We start from the raw sequence: 21841 nt of genomic DNA, 5'->3' as shown, positions 1-21841 counted from the left end.
ATAGAGACAGAAGGCAGCAAGTGTTAGCAAGGCGTTCCTTCCCTGCAGGTGTAAAGAGGTCTGACTGCTTTGGAGAACAGCCTGGCAGTTCCTTGACAGTTAGTTACCATATGACTCTGCTACTCACCAAGGTGCAAATGTTTGCAGCATTCTGGTCCTGATAGCCCCGGATGGTAACAACCCATTACCTATCCAACCTTGGATGTCTTAGTAAAATGCAGTGGGTGTATCTGTATTGTGGGGTATTGTTGAGATTTTTCAAGCAGCAGTTTTGTATTCTCTATTAAGAAGACAGTCCCCAGAGACCAGGAATGGGTCTGTTTATATGAAGTATCTAGTAAGACAAATCTGTGGAGACAGAAAGTAGACTTGTGGCTAGGCAAGAAGAAATGACTTCTAAATGGACATGATGTTTGTTCTGTTTTGGAGAAAAGAATGCGCTCTAAACTCGATTTGACGGTTTTACTTTTTAAATAGGTAAATTATATGATACGTGAATTTCATCTCGGTAAAGTATCACTTTTAAGGATGCAGAAAGTGGGCTGGAGAGGTGGCTCAGCTGGGGAAGGGACAAATATGAGGACTTGAGTTTGATCTCCAGAACCCACGTTAAGAGAAGGTAGTCATGAAGATACACGGTTGTGATTCCAGCAGTCGCTGTCTGACTGCGATGATTGCCACATTTTCCTGTCTGTGTCCACAGCAGGTTACCTCCCTAAGCCAGTTTTCTGGTCTAGCAAATAGGAAAGCTGACACAAACTGGCCCCTTTCTACTTTTGATGTTCTCATGGTGCTCAGTGGATGGCTCTCCTAGCTGAGCCGAGCTCTCGTATTTGAATATATTCTTGCCTCTTCCTTCTACTCGGATGAGGCTCCCTTAATGAATTTCTTCTTTTGCCCCTCGGATCCACAGTGTCTTCTGGGATCAAAGCTGAGTGTGTTGGTGCACACTCTGACCCCAGCACTCTGGAGGCCGAGTCAGGAGGAGCCCAGGTTCCATGCCTGCCTGAGCTGTTTACAAGCGCCTTCCCTGCTAAACCATCTCACGACACTTTAATTTTTCTGTGCTTCAGGCTGGCCTGGAATTTATCCTGTCACCCGGGCCTGGGCATATGCTCTTCCTGCGTCAGCCTTCCAAGTACGGGGATTACAGGCATGCACCCACATGTTGCTTCAGTGATTATTTTCTCTAAGTACCAAAATGCTCAGTGCGTGTTGCCAAAATGTACCAGTGGGTAAAATGTGCCTGCCCTTCATGCAGGCCCAGCACAGGCATCCTGTGTGTTTCTCTCCAGCTTGTGCTGACTTTGCAGTAATCACACCTAAGTTCAGACGTCACCTTGGCATCTCACACTTACAGTGCTTTACAGTTGCAGAGATTTTTTCCCACGCCCTCTTGGGGGTGGGTATGTGTGTTTATTTTGTATGTTTTGTTAATTAATTTGTTCTGTGGATGAAGAAACCAATAGCAACATGAAGTAATTTGCCCAAAGCCAGGAAGCTGGCAGACTGGTTGATTCCAGCACTCCGAGGATTCTTTCTTGCCTGGTGTTTTCCCTGGGACTGTCATGAACCTCGTGATCTTGGGGCTTTTTCCCATTAACCCATACTAAAACAGCCTTCTCTGAGATCTGGATGAGCCTTGACCTTCCCACCTTCAAGAAGTTAGTGGAAGCTGGGCGGTGGTGGCGCACGCCTTTAATCCCAGCACTCGGGAGGCAGAGGCAGGAGGATCTCTGGGAGTTCGAGACCAGCCTGGTCTACAAGAGCTAGTTCCAGGACAGGCTCCAAAAACTACAGAGAAACCCTGTCTCGAAAAACCAAAAAAAAAAAAAAAAAAAAGAAGTTAGTGGCGATTGCCAGGACTTTTCTTTTTTTTTTTTTTTTTTTTTTTTTTTGGGTTTTTCGAGACAGGGTTTCTCTGTGGTATTGGAGCCTATCCTGGAACTAGCTCTTGTAGACCAGGCTGGTCTCGAACTCACAGAGATCCGCCTGCCTCTGCCTCCTGCCAGGACTTTTCAAGTTGAAATGCCTACGTTGGGTAGAGTGGTCGATTCCTCGCGAGGAAGCACAGTGAGGAAAGCTGAGTGTCAGGTTTCTGCTCTCCCCATAGGTCCATCGGCTCAGGGCTTCCACGCAGTCAGCGCTACAGGAGTGGAAGGCCTTTGACAAGCTCTACGATGAGGCCAATGTGGCAACAATCCAGCTGGCATACTCCATGGAGCACAGCAAGCCCGCCGTTTTGTCAATGGAGGCCTTGGACTGCCAGGTGCAGAGCCTTCAGGTAAGTCAACCAGTGTGGCCAGGGGTATTGTGGGTAAAAGTTGAAGGTGGAAGCGAGCATAGTAATGAATGCAGGTGCTTTAGTGCTCTTTGCAGAGAAGCAAAAAGTGGTGCTTTAACTAGAGGTACCAAAGGCATATCTTAGAATTTTAAAGTTAAGCCTGTGAGCCACAGGAATTATATATTGAATTTTTTGTGTCTGTTTCCTTTCACGGTTTATGAAATTGCATGTGTGGACAAGTGTTGTGTGTTTAATAACTTAGTACTCTGAGTTCAACTTTGAGGAAGGAAGGCCTTGTCAGTCCTTCCCATTCTTGATTGTGTGTCACCATCCTGTAAGGTCTACGTGTTTGTGTCAGGAAGCCACTACCTTCCAGAGGGATGGCCAGAGCACCTGAACTTGACCATTTTCTGTGTCCTCAGGCCCTTCAGGATGAAGCTGAGAGCAGGGAAGGGAGCTGGGAGAAGCTGCGGGAAGTTATTGGCAGACTCGAAGATTCCTGCCCCCCCATTGCTGGAATAATGAAAGAGAAATGCCAAGATGCTCATTCAAGGTACGCACAGAAAGATCAACCAGCTGTCTTGACCCTCAGGCCTTCTAAAGGCTTCTCACTCCTCCAAGATGGCTGGTGTCATCTGTGGCTCTGCTTTAGAGGGTGTAGTTCATCGTGTAAGGTTCAGCCTCAGGAGAGCTGTAGTGTGCCTCATACAGCATTTGGATAACTGAGCTAGACTCGCCCTAATGCAGCCGCTTCCGGAGTGCATCCTCTTAAACACAAGGTTTGGTCTCAGGAACCCCCAAATCAGCATCAGGAACACTGGGGAGTGGGGAGTCTGTAGGGTAAGTTGGGATGGGCATGGTCAAAACATCCCTTAGAAAGTGATTTAGTTTCCCTGAGGCAACGTGGAGAAGCTAGGCTGCTTCCAATCCTTCCTCCATGCAGACCCCATTGCTTCAGCCAACTGGCTTTCAATAAAGTATTAAACACAGGACAGCAAATTCCATGCCCTGACGTGGCATCCTCAGGTCTCCGTAGCGTCCCCTCTGAAGCGGGGACAATAGCATATCAAGCTTCATATTTGGCTTCAGGGCCACCTCACTACAGAGACTGCTGCTGTTAAAGGACTTGCATCATTGCTGAGCATACGAGGTCATTTTTTTTTTTGGAGGTGTTTTCTGCTGTTTGAGTTGATGGGAATTGAATCCAGGGCCTGGTCTGTGCTGCACCAATGCTCTACCACTGAGCTACATCGCCGGCCCCATTCACACAAGTGCAACAGATGATCCGCAGAATGTTTTGTCCAACCATTTGTAAATGGTTTTTCTCCTCCCCATCCTCCTTCCCATCTATCTTCTCCCTCCCGGCAGAATCTTATTCAGTTGTTAGCTGACCTAAAACTCACTGTATATTCCCAGCTGGCTTAAAACTTGTAATGATATTCCTGAATCGAGCTAAGTGATGAGATTACAATCATGAGCCTACACCTGGCTAGCCTTTTCAATTACTTTTTTTTTTTTTTACTAATAACATGGAAAACTTTAAAAAAAAAAAAAAAAGTAGGGGCTGGAGAGATGGCTCAGCGGTTAAGAGCATTGCCTGCTCTTCCAAAGGTCCTGAGTTCAATTCCAAGCAACCACATGGTGGCTCACAACCATCTGTAATGGGGTCTGGTGCCCTCTTCTGGCCTACAGATATACACACAGACAGAATATTGTATATATAATAAATAAATATTTTTTAAAAAAAGTAAATGAAAACAAACAAGCAAGATAAAAAGTCTGTAAATGGAATAATTTTTTTCCTTTATTTTAAGTTGAAAATAGGAATATTATTTCTATAGTTGCAGGGTAAATTTATTTGACGCAAGAACAGTGTAAGTAAGAAAGACCTTTTTAAAAGCCAGGCATGGTGGTGCACGCCTTTAATCCCAGCACTCAGAAGGCAGAGGCAGGCGGATCTCTGAGTTCGAGGCCAGCCTAGTCTATAATCGTGAGTTCCAGGACAGCCAAGGCAATATAGAGAGACTGTCTCAATAAATAAATAAATAAATAAATAAATAAATAAATAAATAAATAAAAATAGGACTCTCTCTGTCCTTTTAACTTTCTGGTAGAGTGTGTGTGTATATAATTCTGCTAACAGGGAAGATGGAAAGAGGGTTGCGTTGTTAACTTTACTCTGACAGGTGGACCCGGGTGAACCAGGACCTTGCAGACCAGTTGCAGGAGGCCCGAAGTCAGTTGCAGCTCTGGAAGGCTTCTCACAGTGCTCACATAGAAGCCGCAGCCCGGCTACAGCAGCAGGAGGCCAAGTTCCAGCAGCTTGCCAACATCAATATGTCAGGAAACAACCTGGCAGACATCCTGCCCCCGGCCCTGCAGGACATAAAGGTGGGTACAGAGCCACATCAGCCAACTAGACAGGTCTCATAAGGGGTGGCCATGACCTTGGGATGAGACCGACCACAGGGACAGAGAAGTAGTCAGACAGGTGTCCTGAGCTGGCTGTGTCGGACACAGGTGAGATGCAATGTGAGGTTGGAAGAACGAGACGACAGATGGGTCGAGGGGGTCCTGCCATCACCCTTTCCAAGTTTACACTTCTATTCTAGCAGTTAAGCCCCTAAACAAAAGCCACGTACAAAATCCGAAATAGAAGCCATGGTACCTCTCCTGGTTGTGATCATGAAAGAATCTCTTGACTCAAAAATAATCCTGGGTGGGTGGGTGGGGCTAGAGAGATGGCCCAGCAGTTATGACTGAGTACTGCTTCTCCAGAGGACCTGTGTGTCTCTCAGCATCCATACTGGGTAGCTCAGTCACCAGTAACACCAGTTCTATGGGATCAGACACCTTTTTCTGGCTCCCATGAGTACCTCTACATAGGTGTGCATACACACACATGAACGTTTGTACATATCTTAACTAAGGTCTACATAGGTGTGCACACACACACATGAACATTTGTACATGTCTTTTTGTTTTGTTTTGTTTTTTTGAGACAGGGTTTCTCTGTGGTTTTGGAGCCTGTCCTGGAACTAGCTCTTGTAGACCAGGCTGGTCTCGAACTCACAGAGATCCGCCTGCCTCTGTCTCCCAAGTGCTGGGATTAAAGGCGTGCGCCACCACCTCCTGGCCTTACATGTCTTAACTAAGGTTTCTATTGCTGTGATAAAACACCATGACCGAAAGCAACTTGGGAACAAAGGGGTTTATTTCAGCTTATAGTTACATATGACAGCCCATCATCAAAGGAACTCAGGGCAGGGCAAATACTGAAGCAGAGGCATGGAGGCACGCTGCTTACTGGCTTGCTCTTCATGACTTGCTCGACCTGTCATGTATAACCACTGGGTGGCACTACCCGTAGTGAACTGGGCCAACTCATATCAGTCATTAATTAAGAAAATGTCCTACAAGCTTTCCCACAGGCCAATGTAGTGAGGGCACTTTTCTCAGTTGAGGTTCCTGCTTCCCAAATGAGTCTAGCTTGTGTCAAATTGACAAAACACTAGCCGGCACAACACACATAATTTGAAACAAGAAAGTCTTGGTGCTGGTGGTGAGGAGGAGGAGGAGAAGGAGAGTTGGGGATATGGCTCAGTGGATAAAATACTTGTCACAAGAATGAGGACCTGAATTCAATCCTACGTCCAAAGCCAAGTGTGGCTATTGAAATCCCCATGCTGTAGAGGTGGGCGTAGCAAGGCTCACTGGCCAGTCAGCCTAGCCAAGTCAGTAAGCCTCAGCCGGCGAAGAGACTGTGACTCAAAATATAATAAACAAGATGGACAGCTCAAACACTCACTCATGCCCATACATACTCTCACATATATCAGAAATACCAAACCTGGACTTGGTGCCGTGTGAGGATGGCTTTTTTTGGGGGGGTGGGGGAGGTCATGGTTTTAGGCTGTAAGAGCAGAGCAGTTTCAGCTGTGCTGTCTTTCCCGGACTGTGAGGGGGAACCCCGAAGGTGAATGTGCCACAGTATGTAACTTAACGAGCAAGATGTGTTTTGGATCGTGTGACCTAGGTCAAATCAAAAATGAGCAACAGATTTAGAGTAGCTTGCCATCTGCCTTCTTAGAGAGAGGATGCAGATGCTACATGCATCCATTTATATTGGGTTATATGGTCACCAGCAAGGGACAGCCTATAGTGATTCTTGAGCTGATTTGAAAGTCCATTCCTTAAGTGTTGGATAATTAGAAACACAAAGCACACAAGACCTGAAGCCACTCTGGTGGGAATGAGAGGTTCGTCTCTGCCTAATTTCAGAGTGGTACCAGGAAGATACATCATCTTCAGAAAAGCTTAAGCTTTTCTGCTATTTAAAATAGACAGTAGCAGCCACACCAAATTTATAGAAGCACAGTGGCAGGGGCTGGGGACCGTGAATTGGGGGGAGTCAGCATTTTGTTGTCCTTTCTCCTTCCGCAGGAGCTGCAGCACGATGTACTGGAGACCAAAGAGGCCTTCCTTGCAAACTCCACCCTCCTGGACCAGCTCCCAAAGCCCGCAGACCCCAGCACCCCTGGGCTCCATTCTGGACAGCTGCACTCCCTCCAGACAGCTGCCTATCTGGAGAAGATGCTGCTGGCGAAATCCAATGAATTTGAGGTTCGTCTTGCTCTTCTTTCATTTGAGTGGTGCTTATGGGCATTCTCATGCCGCCCTCCCCACACTGCTGAATCGTGTGAAGCCACTGTGCTGTTTGCACAGCACATTAGGGAAGCTGTAGGGTGAAGGCCTCCCAAACATAGTCTTGATGAATCACATGGGCAAGGGCTAGCTCTGAAACGGCCATTTCTTCTTTGCCGACGATGTTAATTTAACAAGGAGTGTGCTTCATACCCTGTTCAGTCTCATTATCTGCATTTCTTGGGGGGGGGGGGGGGAGCGTTGGTTTGATTTGGTTTGGTTTTCTGAGACAGGGTTCTTTGTGTAGCCTTGGCTATCCTGGAACTTGCTCTGTAAACCAAGCTGACATCAAATTGAAAGATCTACCTGCCTCTGTCTCCCTAGTGCTGGGATTAAAGGCGTGCACCACCATTGCTGGGCTGTTATCTGGATTTCCAAGTAGAGTAATTGAGACAGGCGTGGCTGTTGGAATCCCCATTATTTTCCCACATTGTAGAGTGCAAACTACATAGAAAGCCATGAATCCCTACTATTGTCTCAATATCATCAGGAAGGAGAAAACTTCAGTAGTCCAAAGGGACAGAATACCCTTCCCTGTGTGGAACTGGTCTAGGAAGACCAAAGCCACAGAATGAAGTCCCAGGGCCTTTGCAGACCTCTGTGAAATTTGGAGGGGAAAATAACTTGAACTCTTAGCAGCCAGGAATGCTGTGCTAATTCTGCCATACACTCTTGAAATTATGCTAGTGAAAATGTCTCTTTACAGACTGTTCTGGCACATTTTAAGGATTTTGGGGACCGGCTGGACTATTTAAAAGATCTTATTATGCACGAGGACGAAAACTTGAATAAACTTTACCATGAAGAAACAGAAGAAGTTCCTGGATCATTCCTGGTATTGACAATATGTGTCTTTCTTAAGGGCTTAGCTTTTCCATTGGGTTAAAAAAACAATAAGCTAATTATTACTGCAAGAATCTGCTCACACCCTAGCTCACGAGCTCAGCCGTTCACTTCCCTTTCATCTGTGCCCTGATTAATTCATGAGCTCAGTCCTTCACTTCCCTTTCATCCCGCTCTGTTTCACTAATCAATTATTAGTATAGCGGTGTTATTAATATGTATGTACTGTCTATAGGTGTTTTTATCTTGTGATCATTATGAACCAGCTTCATTGAACCCACATATTCAAGGAAGTCTCTGTTGTGATTAATTGGATTTGGAGGGGGTGGTTTGAAGATCAAATATAAAATATTCAATTGAAATTGGGCGTTTTTTTTCTTTTTAATCACCTTAGTGAGTTTTATATAATTAATGCAAGATAAACAAAGGAACTAATGAATCCTGGACCCTGCAGACACCCAAAGATCAGTATTTATAACCTTAGTGAGGAATTAGCAGTGACCGCATGTTGTCCAAACCCAGGCCACCTTTTAATTTTGTAAACAAAATTGTATTTAAGCCCAGTCACCCTTCCCCTGAGGGTTCTGTGCTGTGAGGACGGCGTTGAGTGGTTGCTTTCCAGACAAGATGGGCCACAAAGCTAAAACCCAAAGACGTTGTTCCTGACCTAGACTGTGACAGCGGAGTTCGAGAGCGAGCGTAGATACAGTATGTGTTTACTGTAGAGATATTGTTGACCTAGAGGCTGTTCCTGGAATAGCTTCTTAAAATTAGTGTTTTGATGAATCTTCTTTCTTTGACTTCACACTCTAAGAAAATATGGGTCGAATGTTTCCTTGAAGTCTGGTTTAAGCACCACACTCAGCTAGGATCAGATTTTCATAAGATGTGTAGGTACTCTGCGACCTGCTGAAGGTCACCTTCTTGGCAGGTTATATAGGGCTCGGAGGTCCAGAATTGTTCTTAACAAAACAAAACAAAAACCCTCATTTTCAGTCTTCCTCAAAGACAGAATTTAGTGTCCCTCCCTACTTCTTGAGCTGCTTAGGTACTGCTCCTGTGTATTACTTTTCTCATGGCTCTGACAGAATTCCTGGCAAAGGCAACTTGTGAAGGGTTTGGAGACCAGCAAGGTGGCTCTGCAGGTGGAGCCCACATACAGGTTGGAGGAGAGAGCCAGTTCCACAGAGGAGCCCTCTGATATCACGCATGCACACACCCAATAATAGCAGAGGTTTCACAAAGAAGGAGGGTTATTCTGTCTGATGGCTTTAGGGCCCACAGTCCATCATGGTAGGGAGGGCACGCTCGGGTGGGAGTGTGAGGTGGTCTGACACACCACGCCCATAGTCAGGAACCAGAGAAAGATGAGCGGTGGCACTCGGCTGGTTGCTTCTCTTTCCCTTTTTGCTCAGGCATGCCTCCCACCCCATAGGATGGTACCTTCCAAGAGCTCAGTTAAATCTCCCTGAAGTCACCTTGACAGACATTCCTGAGGATGTTTCTCCTAGTTGATTCTGAATCTTGTCAAAGTTGACAGGTCAGGGGCTGGAGAGATGGCTCAGAGGTTAAGAGCACTGACTGCTCTTCCAGAGGTCCTGAGTTCAATTCCCAGCAACCACATGGTGGCTCACAGCCATCTGTAATGAGATCTGGTTCCCTCTTCTGGCCAGCAAGCATACAGACAGACAAAACACTGTATACATAATAAATCTAAAAAAAAATAAAAGACTAAATAAAATATTATTTGAAAAAAAAAAGTTGACAGGTCAGAGTAGCCACCATGCCATATATACAGGCTGTTGTCCACAGATAGGAACACCACTGAGAAATTTAAGTTTGGACCCAGTTCTAGCTCTAACTGTTTGACTATATGTAAGTTGTATTTCCTATTCAGCCCGTTTTCCCTCATCTTTACGATAAGGAGGACATCTCATCATGTAGACGTTTTATCTGTACTTTTTTTTTTTTTTCACAGAGCCATGTACTGGTACTGACAGCTCAGTCACCTGACATTGAACGTTTGAATGAAGAGAGCCTACGGCTCCCCCTCAGTGACATAACAATAAAAACATTACAAAATGTGAACCGGCAGTGGGTCCGGGCAACGGCCACAGTGGTGGACCACTGCAGGTCAGAACACCCCTCCCTACCACGGCTTCAGGGAAGGTAGAATTAACATCATTATAAGGCTCGGTTTTGTGTGTTTTCGAATCTTTCTAGCAAACTTCAGGGAAATGGGTTGAATGAAAACTTCCTTCATTACTGTGAGAAATGGATCCAGCTTCTGGAGAAGGTGAAAGAAGCACTTGCCGTGAACGTCGCCCACAGCCTCCCAGCTCTCCGGGAGCAACAGAAAACCTATGAGGTAAACCTCTGCCGTTCTTCAGCTGCTCACCCTGGGACAGAAAGCTGGGCAAAGATACTCAAATGAAACAAAGGAGTTCCTGTCTCTAAAAAAAAATTTTAATTATCCTCCAATGATCATAGGCATTTAGGCATAGCTACTATTACCAGGTCTGATTTTTTCAGTATTATGTGCATAAATCATTAATATATGCTGGGAGGTGGTGTAGCATGCCTTTAATCCCAGCACTCAGAAGGCAGAGGCAGGAGGATCTCAGTGAGTTCAAGGCCAGCCTGGTCTACAAGAGCTAGTTCCAGGACAGGATCTAAAGCTATAGAGAAACTCTGCCTCAAAAAAATGAAAAAAGAAGAAAAAAACAACCAAAACACAAACAAAAACAAGCAGAGAACCCCTATCTCAAAAAAGCAAAATAATAATGATGATGATGATGATAAATACCTAAATAATATTAAAATGATGGTTAAACAGTTTTGCAGTTGATATCCAGTAACTTGAAAAGTATTCACAGATCTTCTGAGAGCTTTACTAGGAAGCATTAAGTTCCAGATTCCTAACAATGAATTCTGTCAACTGATATTTTCTGTTTTGGTCTGTAAACAGCTGTTGGAAGCTGAAGTTTCTATCAACCAGACAGTTGCTGATGCTTATGTGGCCCAGTCCTTACAGCTCCTGGACACAGCAGAAACCGAGATCAGGTAAGCTGTGTGGGATTCTAGAGGCAGGACAGGCGTTCTGACCCCAGCCTTTGCACGTGATTAGGGGTGCTGCGTGGCGTTTTAATCAATTGATATAATGCTATGATGAGTTCTCATCTCTCGGGGTAATGAATTAGCCTTTGCATCCTTGTCTTTGCTCATGTGTGGAGCCTTGGGTCACCTCTCTTACGGCTCTCCACAAGAGGCACCGTAGGTTTTTGTCTAATCCTTCTAATAGTCAACATGTAACTCTTGACTACATCTGTGCCCTGTGGCCTCACCATGGAACCGGCTTCTTCCTACGCATCAGGACAGGGTTGTGCCTCATGGTCATATAAATATTAATGGTGCCTTGTCCTGTTGGAAGTGGATGAGGTTGGCAGCGCAGAGGCTTCTGGGAAGGGCCGCTCCCAGAGCATATTAACTAAGTTTTGAATGATGTGTCTGTGTTACCCTTCTCTTTCCCATCTCACCAGCGAGGTTTTGTTATTGGACAATGAGTTGTAAGGTGCCATTAGCTATCCCAAGCACGAAGCTGTGTCATAGCCATAAGAGGAGAACTGTCTCCCCAGGCATCCAAGATGGAGTCAGTGGGCAGCAGCAGGCAGGCTAGGCAGAGCCCTGAGGCCAGCCTGCTGAGCAAGCTGAACCATTGCTCATGGAGCTAATTGACATGGCCAGAATCCAGAGGTGGCCCAGCTGTTTGAATCTCTGAGTACCCTGATAGGTTATCATTTCCCTGCCCTCCGAATCTTCTTTCACATAGCCTGTGTCTTCACAGTCCTCGAGGGATACACGCAGGCCCGGTCCGGCACAGTAAGCTATTTTGACTGCTTATTATGACAAGTGGGACTTTCCCATGATAGAGAACGGCCTCACGTCTCATGTGAGTGGTTTTGTTCACCTGAGAAGAGCTAGTTGGGTGACCATGGTGCGGCTCACTCTTGGGTGTTTGGTTATGTAAAGTACTCTGGTGTATGACCCAACACCCGCCTTTTTATGCTTTTTCCATTGGTCCAGTTCCTAGATTCCCAGGAAGATCGGGCATCCTGTATGTTAAGATAGCTCAGTGTGTTTAAGGGAATGCTTCCCCGGGTGCTGACCAAACATCAGGCTAGGTCCCCCTGTGACATCACACCCTCACTGTACTTAAGAGAGGGTTCAGGTTTCATGGCGCTGTGGTCTCACGTGAGTTGTGCATGCAGACTTCTGTCTGTCCTCACTGGTTTCCTTTCCTACCTGTCCGTGTTGGGACTCTCTCACCATCCGTTTCTCCTAGGCCAGAATTTGTCTCCGAAGTCTCAAAGCTCTCAGATGGATGGCAGAGCGCTGCCCTGGGTGTCCAGCAGAGGAAGCGTGACATCGACAGGCAGGTGGCACAGTGGCAGTTCTTCACCACCTCTGTGGAGGACTTACTCCGTTTCCTCACTGACACCGGCCACCTCCTGTCTGCCGTGAAGGAGCAGGACCGTCACAGCCTCTGCCAAACCAGACGCCTCATCCATGAGCTGAAGGTAATAGACGCACAGTGTGGGAGTGTCTGAGCGAGGGTTTCTATTGCTGTGAAGAGACGCCAGGACCACAGCAACCCTTATAAAGGAAAGCGATTCACTGGGACTGGCTTACAGTTTCGTAGGTTCAGTTCATTGTCTTCATGGCAGGACATGGTAGCACACAGGCAGATATGGTGCTGGAGAAGAAGCTGAGAGTTCTACAGCTTCAGGCTACAGACAGACTGTACTGGCCATAGCTTGAGCTTATCTGTGACCTCAAAGCCCGTTCCCACAGTGACACACTTCCTCCAACAAGGCTACACCTCCTAATAGTACCACTCCCTATGGGTCAAGTATTTAAACACAGGACTCTATGGGGGCCATTCCTATTCAAACCACCATGAGGTGAAAAGCACAGAGGTTGGCGGGGCGTGGAGGAGGGGGCTTTGGTTTTATTTGAGTTTTATTATTTTTAATCATGTGTGGGCATGTGTATGTGAGTGCAGGTACCGGAAATGGCCAGAGGTGTTGGATCCCCTGGAGCTGGTGTTACAGGGGGTTGTGAGCCATATATGGGTGACGGGAACTGGACTCTGGTCTTCTGAAAGAGCAGTTTGTACTCTTAAGCACTGAACCATCTCTCCCAGCCCCCTGAGGTCTAGTGTTTTCTCTTATGACCCAAATACGTTCTTTGCAATGGAAGGCCAGCTAGGAATGGCCACCCATAGCCTGGTCCCTAGTCTTGTACAGTCAGAAATAGAGATGTCATCTCGAGCATGTGGGAAGAGCTTGCAGATGGGTAGGTAGAATGGGAGAAGTCCACGGTGATGGGGTCACACCACCTAGACGCTTCCGTACTGGCAGATGTATAAGGTAGTCAGAGGTATAGTGCCAGGTGGAAGAGTGCTGGCTCTTCAAGAGCAAATTCAGACAGCCAAGTGTGCGACAGTAAGGGTTTAGGGACTGGCAAGATGGATCCGTGAGAAAAGGTGACTATAGCCAAGCCATCCCTGGAGCACCCGTGATAAAAGAAATGAACTGGTTCCCATAAGTTGTCCCTTGACCTCCAGATGCACCCTGTCCCAACATACATTCTATAAATAAATCAAAAAAAATATTAAAGAAAAGCTGTTTCGTGTGCATAGGATTATAGTAAGTTATTGAATGCATTCCCTCCCTACTAGAGGGAACCGCTCTCTACTAGAGATACAGCCAAATGACACATCACCACCCCCGACATGCTGGGCTGGCCTTATTCACTTATCTGGTCATCAAATATTTACCGAGTGCCGCCTCTGGGCTGGTCTCTGTTCTCATCGGTGAAAGGAGGATAAGACTCCTGCTCTCGTGAACACATTCAGGCAAATGAACAGGAAAATACCCACTGATAATCACCATGTATAGATACTTAACAGAGGAGCTGGTCGCTGCTGTAGATCTGGGTGCTCTCTGGGACTGTGGCATTTAAATTGAGGCCTGCATGATGAGAAACGAACAACCCCACAAAGATTTGGGACATGGTCTGGATGTTACAAACACACACACACATACACACACACACACACACAAAAAAAAACAAGTCAGTGAAGAGTCTAAGGTTTGTACCAGTGCATCTTCATAAATCACATGCCACTAGCCAAGTCAAGAAGGACCAGAAGAGGACAGGCCTCCTGTCTGAGGAGCTGAATGGAGCGGTACTCTGCTCTTTTCAGAAGTGCGAACCAGCTAGAAGAATTTCTCCGTGTGTGTGTGTGTGTGTGTGTGTGTGTGTGTTGGATAGCCCGCTCCAATCTGCGGTAAGCCTATGTCATATTCAGATCAAATGTTTGCATTGTTCTTTCATCTATTGATCAGTATGTGTCATAAGTTTCACTGTGTGCCTTTGAGGTGTTCCTTCTCCTGTGATCTCGTTCCTATTTCCCTAGTATAATGTGTGTGCTCTGTTCTTCTGAGTTACCCTGGTGATAACCTGTATAATGATTTCAGTCCAGAGACTAATCATTCTCCTAACGCTCTGGGATCCCTCTTGCCTTGTAGATTTTCATTCTATAAAGAGAAATATACGTGTGTGTGTGCATGCATGTGTGTTGTGTGTGTGTCTTTTTCCCTACATGTACGTTTGTACACTGTGTGGTGCCCCCACAGACCAGAAGAGGGTGTTCTGTCCCCTGGTACTAGAGTTACAGACAATTGTGAGCCATCATGTGGGGGCTGGGAATTGAACCAGGGTCCTCTGGAAGAGCAGTCAGTGCTCTTAACCACTGAACCATTGCTCCAGCACCCTAAATACATGGGGTTTTTTTTTTTTTTTTTTTTGCTGTTATTTTTAATTTCTCTAAGCTTCCAGTCTTTCATTCTACTAAGAGTCTTAACTGTTACTAGTCTATGGCCGCCTCATCCGGGAGTATAGACCTACTCAGAGTTCAGCAGCAGCTTTTGATGGGAGTATGTTCGTGCATGGCCTCATCCTCCACGTACATTCTGTACAGATCTGCCTAATTTGTGTAAAATTTAATATTTCAGAAAAGCTCTGAGGGAAATCCACCGTCATATTCTCATCACCCCAGAGGCTTAAGGCAAACCCTCTTTTCTTTTTTAGAACAAAGAGATCCATGTTCAGAGGCGGCGAACCACCTATGAGCTGGCCTTGGAGGCCGGGGAGAAATTACGGAACACACCCAGCCTGGAAAGTAAAGAGTTCATTGACAGACAAGTCAGCAAGCTTCAGGACACCTGGAAGGACACTGAGCTCAGCCTGGGAGAGATGATCAGCCAGCTCCAGACCACAGCCGAGGTCAGTGTGACATTGTAATATACTACATATGATTCTTGTTGGCCTTGCGACAAGAATGGTTTTTAAAACTCTGGTATTCTGCCAAGTGGTGGTACAGCCCTTTAATCCCAGCACTCGGGAGACAGAGGATTTCTGTGAGTTCCATGTCAGCCTGGTCTACAAGAGCGAGTTCCAGGACAGCCAAGGCTACGCTGAGAAACTCTGTCTGGAAAAAAAAAAAAAAAAAAAAAATCTGGTATTCTGAATTTTCCAATGAAAGTCATTTCCTGCCAATATATATGATTCATGGCAGTTACTACTGTTAATAAAATAATAGCTGTATGGGAAAAACAAAGTGTTGCAAATGTAAACACTTAAGATGCTATGAAGGTATTTACTTTGGGCCAGTGGGATGGCTCAGTGGGTAAAGCTACTTGGTGCCAAGCCTACGACCTGAGTTCAATCCCTGGAAAACACATGGTGGAAAGAGAGAACCAACTCCTGCAAAATGCCCTCTGATCCCATCATGTACTGTGGCACACCCATCTCACACACTAAGTAAATAAATACGTGTAAGAACAGTTTGCTGAGACATGAAACATTCATGTTCACTGGATGTTCAGTACATGAAGCTAACACTGCACTTAGGCTCCACCCTGGGTAGGACACATGAGAATAAGCACAGATGTTCTGTGTTTCTCTGCTGTCACCAGAGAATGAACGCACTCTTCCACAGACGGGAGTTTCTTGGGTAATCGATCACTATGGGTTTAAGAATGGAAAGGTTTTGAGTCATTAGTAGGAAAATCTTGGTTTTGGTCTGTTTGGTTGGCTGGCTTGTTTTTGTTTTGTTTTGGTTTTGCCAGAATACCAAGTGTTCTAAAGGACTGAACTGTGTTAAACTTAATGACCAAACACCACAATGCTCTTGGATTTCAAATGCAGTTTTTATTTTCTTGCCAAAATATTAAGCTGTTTTTGTTTTGTGTCTGTGCGTATTCCTGGCATCCCTCTAATCTGTTGCGTGCACTGAAAACGGATAACAGAATGGTCTTTCTAAGTCGGTAGTAAATGTCTGTGAGCTGGTCGGAGCGCCTGTGCTGTGAACAGGGTGTGTGAGTTTTGTTCTGTGGGGTACGTGACATGCGTGAGCTAGCGGAGCAGATACAACTTGAAAACTCTTTGCAAACCTCAAAGTCTTTTAAGCAGAAGGCAGCAGCCGGAGAGGGGGGCTGCAAGGTGAAAGGTTGGCTAAAGCCAGGCATCAGAAGAGACCAAGGGGGTGACCCAGAAGAAATAAACAATGGGGGAATGCCAGTGTGCTTTGCCCAGCTCTGCTATTGGGACGCACACTGAAGATGTAGGTGCTAAAACTCAATCCTTACAGTAGCTTCTTTGACGTGGACATATCCAAAAGTGATATAATAGATCAGAAAGATGAAGGGAGATACTTCCAAACCAATTCGTCCCAGTGATTATGTCCCACGTCTCCCTTCAGGTCAGTCTGCACAAGGCAGGAACCGATTTCTGGGTGGCTTCTCCAAACCAACCTAAAAGAGCGTGTGCATTAAATGAGCGGCGGGTCTGTTCTGTAGTTCAGTCTGGAGAGCCAAGGACTTACCGGTTTCAATGCTGTTTTCACACAGACCTGGGACCAGTGTGAAAAGAAAATCAAGGAGCTGCAAAGCAGGCTGCAAGTCCTGAAAGCACAAAGCAGAAATCCTCTCCCCGAACTTCACGAGGACCTCCACAGAGAAAAGGAGCTGATTAAGGTATTGATGTCTGAGCCAGTGACCAAGATAATCACACAGCGGCCTTCTGGGCGCTTAAAGTGTTTGCCTGCCTCTCTCTCTGTGATAAAGCTGAGTTTTCTGATCAGTTGGAAAAGCCGTCATTCCGGTCTCTTAAGGTGTGAGAATCGATGTTAGATCATATGGTCATTGATTAAAGATGAGAAAAGCTTTTGCGAAGCGAACTGTACATCACAGGCTCCTGGGGCAATTCTCCTTCGTGTCCTCTGTCTGTTTCTTCTCTGTGATATAAGATTTTAATTGATTTGTGAATGTGTGTGCGCGTGTTGTCTGGAGGTCAGACAACAGCCTTGGGCGTCAGTCTGCAGCCTCCATCACGTTTGATGCAGCGTGTCTCGTACTGTTTGTTCTTTTGCTAAGAACTCCAGGCTAGCTAGCCAGCGAGCTTCTGGGGGATTCCCCTATCTCTGTACCCCATCTCACCATCTGTAGGAGTGGTGGGATTACAGACATGTGCCACTGTGTCTGACTTTCACGTGAGTCCAGGGATCTGAACTTGAGTCATCAGACTTCCGGAGTAAGAGCTTTTACCCATTGAGCCATGTTCCTGACCCTGACTGCACTCAAAAAAAAAAAAAAAAAAGACAAAGGAAAAACTGTTTATCCTGACCTTGTCTTTGAAGTAAGAGTGAGGTATGACTTAAAAACTCACCTGGAAAACCAGCAGAGTTGAGGTCTTTGGTTAAGTATAACATATAAATCCCTAATTAGCAAATGTTCGTGAATGTCAGAGGTCTCTGTAGAAGATGAAGAGTTATAGATAGTAACTAGGATCACTGAACATCAGGGCAGGAACCTCTGTGTCTCTTTTTTTGTCCGCAGGTTTGGTATTTAAGAGATTTTTTTTCTGAATCCTTTGGAATGATTTCTTAATTTTTTCTTCCTTCAGGAACTAGGGATTGAATTATTTAAAAAAAAGTAGAAAGAAATATATGGTCTTTTAAAAATTTATTTATTTTCTGTATATGAGTGTTCTACCTACATGTACACCTTTAAACCAGAAGAGGGCATCAGATCCCAGATGGTTATAAGCCACCTTGTGGTTGCTGGGAATTGAACTCAGGACCTCTGGAAAAGTAGCCAGTGCTCTTAACCTCTGAGCCATCTCTCCAGCCCCAACATATATTGTCTTATACTGGAATCTGCGTCAGAAAGTAGTGTCTTTCATCCTGTGTACATTTTCTCTTTGTCATAAAAATTTCCTAATGTACTTTCAAAGCCGTAACAAATGGCATAAAGGCTGGCTGGGCATTGTAGGTCACTCCTGTGATGAGTCTCAGCACTTGGGAGGTGGAGGCAGGAAGACCAGAAGGTCAGCCTCATCCTTGACTCCACAGCAAGTTCTAGGCCAGCCTAAGCTAGGCGAGACCCTCTCTCAAAATTAATTACTAATGTAAAATTAGTAACAGGACAAAGGGCTACAGCTATCCCTCAGTGGCAGAGTGCTCTTAGCGCATACAAGGCTCTAGCTCCCTCCCCAGTATCCCAAGGAAACAAAAAACACAATAAACAGCCATTGCTGTCATCACCGGGGTAAAGACATGAAACTCTAAATTCCTGCTGTATTTGCACTTCCTGGTGGTCTCCACAAAACTGACCCTGCTGTTCACCAGCCAATACTTTATCATTTATTTATTGTTTTAATAATAGTTATATTATTCTCATGGGAATACTAGGAGTGCTGCCTTCTGGTCCTAAACTCCTTAAAGGAGCCCATACTGTGTAGCATGTCCGATGCAACATTCCCGTCGTTTGGTGTCAGCAATCCTTGGTTCCCCTTGCTGCTTCGTTCCCTCAGCTGTCAGTCCACACAGTATGAACAGAGTCCATCTGTCCTTCCGCGCCTGTTGACATTAGATGCTTTTCAGCCTTTGTTAGTCTGGGGTGTAGTCTGGCAGTTGAACTTTTCTTCCTGTCCGTTGCCCCATCAAGTCAGCTCTCTGTGAACTGCCTTTTGCTATTTCCCCCCGACTTTTGCGTTTGGTTGTTTGCCACCTTGATTGGAACAAGTGACTTATTCTTAATACCACATATCTGTTAAGTACATACTTATAAATGTCTTCTACCAAACAGCTCATTTTTTCTTTCTTAAAAAAATTTTTTTATGTCACTGGTGAGTGCCTTAGGGTTTTATTGCTGTGAAGAGACCACCATGACCACAGCAACAAGTCCTACTCCTCCTTTCTTCTTCTCTCCTATATTACATCCTGACTGCAGCCTCCCCTTTCCCCAGATCCATGTCCCCTCTGTCTCCCTTCAAAACAGACATCAAACAAATATAGCGTAACAAGCTACAGTAAGACCAGGCAGATACCATCACATCAAGACTGGACAAGACAACCCAGTTGGAAGAAAGGAGTCCCATAAGCAGACAAAAGAGTCAGCGACCACCCCCATTCCCACTGCCAGGAATCCCAAAGAACCCGTGCCACTCAGCCATAACATTTAGGCAGAGAACCTAGGTTGGACCCCCTAGGGGACTCCCTGATCTCTGTGAGCTCCCATGAGTCCTGGTTGATTGATTCTGTGTGGGCCATGTTCTCAGACCACAGCAACTCTTATAAAGGAAAACATTTAATTGGGAATGGCTTACAGTTCAGAGATCTAGTTCATTGTCATCATGGCAGGAAGGATGGCAGCACACAGGCTGATATGGTACCGGAAAACAAGCTGAGAGTTCTACATCTTGAGCCATAGGCAGCAGGAAGTGAACTGGGACCTCAAAGCCCACCCCCTAGTGACACACTTCCTCCAACAAAGCCACACCTATTTCAACAAGGCCACACCTCCCAATTGTGCCACTTCCTATGGACCAAGTACTCAAATACATAAGTCTGTGGGAGCCACTCCTATTCAAACTTTCATAGTGAGCAACAGATTTTGTAGTTTTGTGTGGGACTTCTGGTTTATGGTCTTGCCTTCATTTGTTTGTTTGAGACAGGGTTTTGCTATATAGCCTAGGCTAGTATCAAACTCTTGATCTTCCTCCTACCTGCCAGAGCTGGCATTACAATTACTTGCCATCATTACCCAGCAATTTTGTGTGACTTTAATATAGACGAATGTGTGAATATTTTCCTATATGATTGTGCCCCCACCTTTTTTTTAGAAAATCACTTATCTGTAACACATCAAATACACTTTTCTGTCTCCCCCTAGATGTCTCTAAGCTTTGCTTTTTGAACTCGCATCTTGATTTGTTCAGGAATTGTTTGCATATGTTTTAAGTGAAAGTTCACTTTGAAGTGTATTCCTATGACTAACTGTGTAACTTCCCAGAGCCTGCTTATTTAATAGGCCCATGAAAGATATCAAAGTAACATACAACATTTGTTCCGCAGGTCTCTTCTCCCTTTCCTTGGCTTTAATATCAAACTATCAGTAGTAGGGTATGGGAGGAGAGGCAGAAAGATTGGGGATTAAGGCTTAGGGTCAGCTGCATAGAGAGTTTAAAGCCATACTGGGCTACATCGAGTTTAGATCAAGATGTGAATAACAAGTGAGAGAATGCAAAGTCGCTCTCCCTTGATGCGCAGGAATTTCCTTCCGTAAAGTCTAGACACCTGGGCCAACCGTGAGATAGAAACCTTTTCCCCAAATGTCACACTCCTCAGCTTCCAGCAGTCTGTGGCTTTTGTCGGCTCAGCCCCATTTATCCGTGGAAACAGTCGTGGCAGAGATCCACAGATTCATCCAAGCCGTGCCATATTCCAAACCAATTCCAAGTAACCGGAGAATTGTCTAATCCAAAGGGGTCCCAAGTAACTGGCGGCTTGTCTAGTCCAAATGATTCCCAAGTAACTGGAGGGCTGTCTCAGATGGTGGCTATCATCTCAGAAGAGTTGTGAGCCACTCAGCCAGTCTGAGCCCTACTTTCCTCATAGAGCTACATCCTATCATAGCCAGGTTCATGTGGGGAATAACAGCACAAGACACACACACACACACACACACACAGACACTGAGCATCCCTACTTCAAAAAACCCAAAACTGAAATATGAAGCCCTTCTAGTTCCAAGTGTTTCGAATAAGGGACGGTCAGCTGGCGTGTATATTATCTAGCTATAAAGTTTTCATAGACTCTCTCTAGTCTACTATAAAAATTGCTACAGTGGACATCTGGACTTGTTGAAAGATCAACTCATTGGGACAGTTTTAATTTTAAAATAAGTTTTTGAATAATGTAGTCACATGGTTTTAAATTCAGAAGGCTCATAAGACGCATATTAAAATTTTTCCCTATTCGTTCCTTACCACAGAAACAATTGATGTGACTAATTTGTTGTATGCTCTTCCCGAGACTCATTCTTTATCCATGTTCAAGCATATGAGTGTGTATTCATCATTTTCCCCTTTCTGTGTATGCGTGTATATATATATCCGTGTGTGTGTGTGAGCATGCGTGTGTGTGCATGCACGCGTGCACTGATACGCATGTGTGTACGGGGAGACCAGAGGTCAATGTTGAATGCCATCTTCAGTTGCTCTCTATTTTATCCTATTTTGTGTGAGGCAGGGTCTCTCGTGGAACCGGGGAGCTCACTGATTCAGCCAGACTTGGTGGATAGCCAGCCCCAGGGATTCTTCTTGGCACTGTGAGGCATGCACCGCCATGCCTGGCTTTTCACATGGATGTCGAGGCCAGCTGGGATCCTCCCTCATGCTCCCTTCCACAGCAAGCGCTTGACCAAGCATCTACCCATTCCTTGTAGTTCAAATGGTAGTGCAGAAAAACGGGATTCAGCAGTTTCACTGTCAACTAAGACCATAGGAAAAGTCTTCTGCTGCCCTGTTGCTATAGGGAACCAGCTGAATGAAGCCTGGCAATATGCTGCTATGGACCAACAACTTGAAGTTTTACATCATGCT

The 21841-nt window shown here is 45.5% G+C and overlaps 1 protein-coding gene across 1 annotated transcript in view; it reads left to right on the top strand.

Annotated features, from left to right (window-relative positions):
* Nucleotides 1-21841, top strand: part of Syne2 (spectrin repeat containing nuclear envelope protein 2) — a 300335-nt gene that overhangs the window by 235053 nt on the left and 43441 nt on the right. The window contains exons 86-96 of the mRNA XM_057782661.1: nucleotides 2114-2284; nucleotides 2707-2837; nucleotides 4471-4675; nucleotides 6728-6907; nucleotides 7695-7823; nucleotides 9810-9964; nucleotides 10055-10199; nucleotides 10800-10894; nucleotides 12174-12408; nucleotides 14987-15181; nucleotides 16807-16932. Coding sequence (XP_057638644.1) covers nucleotides 2114-2284; nucleotides 2707-2837; nucleotides 4471-4675; nucleotides 6728-6907; nucleotides 7695-7823; nucleotides 9810-9964; nucleotides 10055-10199; nucleotides 10800-10894; nucleotides 12174-12408; nucleotides 14987-15181; nucleotides 16807-16932 — 1767 coding nt within the window. The remainder of the gene's footprint in view (nucleotides 1-2113; nucleotides 2285-2706; nucleotides 2838-4470; nucleotides 4676-6727; nucleotides 6908-7694; nucleotides 7824-9809; nucleotides 9965-10054; nucleotides 10200-10799; nucleotides 10895-12173; nucleotides 12409-14986; nucleotides 15182-16806; nucleotides 16933-21841) is intronic.

Source organism: Chionomys nivalis, chromosome 10 (genome assembly GCF_950005125.1).
Source record: "Chionomys nivalis chromosome 10, mChiNiv1.1, whole genome shotgun sequence".
Lineage (NCBI taxonomy): Eukaryota > Metazoa > Chordata > Mammalia > Rodentia > Cricetidae > Chionomys > Chionomys nivalis.
This window is presented reverse-complemented; position numbering and strand designations above follow the sequence as displayed.